A 6,000-nucleotide genomic window follows, 5' to 3' on the forward strand; every position below is an offset into this window, starting at 1 on the left:
GTCTGGGGAGGAGGAGGAGGAGGAGGGTGGTGGTGGTGCTGCAGAAGATGAGGCCAATGTTACAACGACTCCAACATGTTATGTGTGCGTGCGTGCGTGCCTCCGATGCGTGTCTGCTGGGTAATTACTCAGCGCCTCTGCTATCACGTGTACTTCACATGTTGCGGATTTCTTTTCTGCGTGCGTCCTTTCTACACACATCCGACACGCTTCCCACCCTGTCGAACATGCGCCCACGGGGCTCTGACACAGTCATAGGTCCCAGGGTTGTGCCCTGTCAGGTGTCCACCACGCCCCCTAGTGGACACATGGACAACAGTCGTTCCATAACTCGGGTAAACCTAATAGTGGAACCAATATGACAGCCAAGGGGTTTAATCTGGACAGTTTGATACAAACAGGCATCTGACCGCGAACGGCACGGATAAGCACCTTCCTGGTGTCGATGATGCAGCTTTGAGTTGCTCATCTCATCACACCAGCAGACACACAAACAGCCAGCCTCAGTCAGGGCGGGGGGGGGGGGGGGGGGGGGGGGGATCGTTTTCCGTTACGACTCTTTACCAGAGCGTCACATGTCGGAGAGAGTGTTCAACATGATCCGCATGTGGATCCCATCGCCAGGCATCTGCTGCTGGCAGAACAGTCCTTCACACCCCGGCCTCCCAGTTTAACCCCTGATGCCTGAGCAGCAGAACGTGAAGGATATTCAACTCACTAGTCTCAAGAAGGATACTGGTACTGTGGTTGAGGAGGAGAAGGTTAGGGTCAGATTGGGTCTGCTCCTTTTTACTTGTATTTTTCTCTTTATTAATAAAAAAAAAAGATGGACAAATAAAATTCCAATGTATACAAATAAAAGAAATGCGAGATCTAGTTTAGTGACGGTGTCCTGCTCTGGGACGAGGCTGAGTGTGCTCACACGTGTTTGTCGGCGTTCAGAATCGTGCCTTACGGTTGCCTGGCGACGGGGGACCGCTCCGGCCTCATCGAGGTGGTGTCGTCGGCGGATACCATCGCCAACATCCAGCTGACGAGCAGCAACGTGGCGGCGACGGCGGCGTTCAACAAGGACGCCCTGCTCAACTGGCTCAAGGAGAAGAACTCGGGGTAACGGCACGCTTGGCCAGCTCTTTATCTGGGTGGGCTCTCAGTTGGGGTGCATCATGGGGGCTGCTGGAGGAATAGGGTTCATGAGCAGGACAAAACCAATTCAGTGTTTCGTGTAAAAAACAAGGAATGGTCTGGAACATTCCTGGACATTTTGAGCTGGTTTAAAGCTCTTCCCCAGCCTGTGTGAATACGATATATTAAAACCAACACTAAGAATAATTCAGGGCTGGAATAAGCCAGAACACCTTGAATCTCCTCGAGAAAATGACCCCTGACCTGTTAACTGTCCTGCTTCAGTTTCAACTCTGTGGAGGTTCATGTTTGGCCCTGGTGTGTTGTACAGGGACGCCCTGGAGCGGGCCATTGAAGAGTTCACGCTGTCGTGTGCAGGCTACTGTGTAGCCACTTACGTCCTGGGCATAGGAGACCGCCACAGTGACAACATCATGGTTCGCAGTACAGGCCAGGTGGGTGACACTGTTACTCCTGGGGAATACTACACACATACACTGCCCTGGGGAATACTACACACACACACACACTGCCCTGGGGAATACTACACACACACATACACTGCCCTGGGGAATACTACACACACACACACACTGCCCTGGGGAATACTACACACACACACACACTGCCCTGGGGAATACTACACACACACACACACTGCCCTGGGGAATACTACACACACACACACACTGCCCTGGGGAATACTACACACACACACACACTGCCCTGGGGAATACTACACACACACACACACTGCCCTGGGGAATACTACACACACACATACACTGCCCTGGGGAATACTACACACACACACACACTGCCCTGGGGAATACTACACACACACACACACTGCCCTGGGGAATACTACACACACACACACACTGCCCTGGGGAATACTACACACACACACACACTGCCCTGGGGAATACTACACACACACACACACTGCCCTGGGGAATACTACACACACACACACACTGCCCTGGGGAATACTACACACACACACACACACACACACACTGCCCTGGGGAATACTACACACACACACACACACACTGCCCTGGGGAATACTACACACACACACTGCCCTGGGGAATACTACACACACACACACACACACTGCCCTGGGGAATACTACACACACACACATACACTGCCCTGGGGAATACTACACACATACACTGCCCTGGGGAATACTACACACACACACACACACACTGCCCTGGGGAATACTACACACATACACTGCCCTGGGGAATACTACACACACACACACACACACTGCCCTGGGGAATACTACACACACACACACACACACTGCCCTGGGGAATACTACACACACACACACACACACACACTGCCCTGGGGAATACTACACACATACACTGCCCTGGGGAATACTACACACACACACACACACACTGCCCTGGGGAATACTACACACACACACACACACACACACTGCCCTGGGAAATACTACACACATACACTGCCCTGGGGAATACTACACACACACACTGCCCTGGGAAATACTACACTCACACACACACTGCCCTGGGAAATACTACACACACACACACACACACTGCCCTGGGAAATACTACACCCACAAACATTGTTCTTGCGAATACTACACACACACCCTGTCGTGGGGAATAGTACAAAAACACACACTGGGAATAATCTGTGTGTGTTAAGTCACCGCAGTAATGTTGACTCTGTGCCGCTAGGGGGCGGTCTGGTCACTGACTGACCCAAGGTGGCAACCACGTCACTGATGGGGGACAACATGTTTACTATCTGCTTCTTAATCTTCATTCATGTGTGATTTGAATTGTTCTTTTTTATGTATTTATTCATTGACATGTTCTACCCTTGGTTCTCACTGATTGGACCTCTGCCTCTGTCTCTTAGCTCTTCCATATAGACTTTGGCCACATCCTAGGGAACTTCAAGTCCAAGTTTGGGATAAAGAGGGAGCGCGTTCCCTTCATCCTCACCCATGACTTCATCCATGTCATCCAGCAAGGCAAAACGGGCAACACAGAGAAGTTTGGCAGGTAGCCCTTCAACTCTTACTCCACACGGGCCAATACACACACACATATGTAACCTTAATCCTTCCTGATTGGTTTAGCGAGCCTGTGGGTTGACCTAAAGAGTTTGTTTTGCATGAAGCCAATATCCTGCTTATGGAAAGAATCCTGTTTCTGTGGTTGGTTGGAAAGGTTAGCAGCATTTGTTTTTGGAATGCTGTCACAATTGACTGTAAAATGTGTGTGTGTGTGTGTGTGTGTGTCTCCCCCAGTTTTCGTCAGTACTGTGAGGATGCCTACCTGATCCTGAGGAGAAACGGGAACCTCTTCATCACTCTTTTCGCCCTAATGCTGACGGCCGGCCTGCCTGAGCTCACCTCCGTCAAAGACATCCAGTACCTGAAAGTACGCCCGTTCAATCAGGACAGGATGTGTTGTGTGCACACAGATGAAAACCACTTATGTACTGGGCTTAACACGGCATGGTAAGATGTAATAGAATTGACCCCTCTCTCTTTTTCACCTCCCCTCCCCACCTCTCCATCCCAGGACTCTCTGGCCCTGGGTAAGACAGACGAGGAGGCCCTCAAACAGTTCCGGCAGAAGTTTGACGAGGCGCTCCGAGAGAGCTGGACCACCAAGGTCAACTGGATGGCCCATAACGTCGTCAAGGACAACCGCTCTTAAAGCAAAGATACCTTGGGTGTAGGGTGGGGGGGGGGGGGGGGTGTAAAGAGTGCCACGGTGCTGGATGAACCCAGGGGGGAGTGGTTTTGTCCTTGGTATGCCTAAGGACAAAGAGGACATCAAGAAGGGAATCTAGAGGAGGATTGCATATGTGATCTGAAAATACACTCTGCAAACACTGCACACAGAGATACTGTAAACATTCATGCACACACACCTACACACAACTCCCCAATCCCATGGCATGACGTTCTCCTCCCTCCACCCCTCCTGGTCGCACACCTGGCCCCTGTTGCTGACCTGTCCACCAATCCCATTCCTCCCTCTTGGTCACGTATTATATCTCTGGGTTTGAGGTAGATCTGATCGCGAGCTTTGCACACACACAGCACCTGTGGAACAGCCAGAACAGCTGGTGGAACAGTAGAACCAGGCCCCTCCCTCCCCTCATCCCCTTCAAATGGACCGCCCCTCAGTCCATGGAAAAGGATGGTCGGACCCACGAGTACTGAGAGAATGGGTACGGGGAGGGGGGTCGTGATTGGACCAAACCCAGGTAGACCAATCCCAGCCCCCGTGATTGCTTGACTGACAGCACAGACAAAGAGGGGCTGTTGAGGACTGAAGAAGCCGCACGTCTCACCCATGTCTTAAAACAGCGCCAAAATGTGCACATGCCCAGCAGAAGTGCTTCTTGTTGGACGTTCCCTCTCATGCCTACTGCGGGAAGATTGTATTCCGTTTTTCTTTAGTTTTCTTTTCTTTGTTCGCCTTTTTTTTATTGTAATGTTTCAGAGATGTATGTGCCAGACTACTTTATGACTGCATTAAGAAAGAGAGAGTGATCGAAAGCAGAGATGGGATGGAATGTTAATTTAGAGAACGAAGAAGGATGAGAGTGTTTAGAGAGAGCGAGAGCCTAGAGACTCAGTTCTGAGGCTAAAAGGCGAACTGGACCCTGACCACGTGAGCTGTTAGACAGTACAACAGTGATAGCAGGAGTGTTTTTAAAGTTTTAAAAACACACTTTTGTTTCTTTAAAATGTTTGTTTCACTTTTCTGGGTTCAAATTTTTGGGGTTCCATTTCTCTATCAGTTGGATGCTGAAAAAAACGGTTAACCAAACCACGCAGTCTCCAAAGCTTGCCTTGCCTAAAGTTTGTCAGACTTGACTTTGAGAGCACCAAACACCCACTCACACTATGAAAGAACTCAGACTCATGCATAAAAAATGCCTTTTTGGACCAAAACAGTTATTTGGTTTGTTCGTTTTTACTGTGTTTTAATTCTGTTCCGAAATTGAATGTCAACGCAAAAATGATGTGCCGTTCTCAGTGTGATTCCTTTTACGTTTTCAAATCAGCAGGTGTGGCTGGAGTTTCTACAACGTGTGGGAGGGGTTCGAAAGCAGAGGGCCTGACACTGCGATTCTAAACTACTTCCTGGTTCTGACAGGATGCTCCTACAGCATCTGCATTTGTGTTTTGTGCAATATTCGTACATATGATATATATACATATATATAAGTATGATGATCCCTGGGGCCCAAAGCCTAAGTCTATAATGTTGTCACTGTGGCTTTACTTGTGATGCTGCTGTATTTCGCACCGCTAGCCTTCAACAAGTCAACTCAGACACTGGATTTTGTCAAATGTACAGGCTTTTATTGTTTGCTGGTTTTGTTTTCATAGGAGTTTTATTAAAGTTATTTTCCATCGAACTGAATCTTCTGTCTGTCAGTGCGTTTCAGTGTGTGGCTACTGGAGCCAGTGTGCTGCTAGTGGTCTATATAGTAAATCCATGTACTTGTATCTGCCGGGAACAGCCTGAGGACCTGGCTCGGACACTGATGGCAGACACACACTGATCCCAGGCCCAATGTGTGCGTCACAGAAAGCACCGTAGGGGCGCTCTGTTCGGTATGGTAAGGTTAAGACAATCCAAGTGATTAACCATGAGCCTTTGCACATTTTGTGAAAGTAAATCAGTCATGGACACTTTTTTTTCCAAAGTCAACTATCACTAACTGAATGCATAACAATGGATGTAAAGATTTGCCAAATTTGGCTTCTGGGTGGATTTATACAGAAATTCCCCAGATTAAATACTTTTGATGTGATAACTTGGTTGTACTGTTGTTTTATTAAAAGAG

General features: G+C 48.9%; 1 protein-coding gene across 4 annotated transcripts in view; it reads left to right on the forward strand.

Annotated features, from left to right (window-relative positions):
* The window catches only part of pik3cb (phosphatidylinositol-4,5-bisphosphate 3-kinase, catalytic subunit beta), a 42,500-nt gene extending 36,927 nt beyond the window's left edge, over nt 1–5,573 (forward strand). For 3 of the 4 annotated variants that reach the window (XM_067246038.1, XM_067246039.1, XM_067246040.1), the window contains exons 20-24: nt 943–1,110; nt 1,457–1,580; nt 3,040–3,185; nt 3,434–3,566; nt 3,711–5,573. In XM_067246038.1, the coding sequence (XP_067102139.1) occupies nt 943–1,110; nt 1,457–1,580; nt 3,040–3,185; nt 3,434–3,566; nt 3,711–3,848 (709 nt within the window). In that variant the 3' untranslated portion in view covers nt 3,849–5,573. The remainder of the gene's footprint in view (nt 1–942; nt 1,111–1,456; nt 1,581–3,039; nt 3,186–3,433; nt 3,567–3,710) is intronic. The other variant, XM_067246041.1, reaches the window with a different exon arrangement.
* Nucleotides 5,574–6,000: the final 427 nt, after the last annotated feature.

This window comes from Osmerus mordax, chromosome 11, assembly GCF_038355195.1.
Source record: "Osmerus mordax isolate fOsmMor3 chromosome 11, fOsmMor3.pri, whole genome shotgun sequence".
In the NCBI taxonomy this organism is placed as follows: Eukaryota; Metazoa; Chordata; class Actinopteri; order Osmeriformes; family Osmeridae; genus Osmerus; species Osmerus mordax.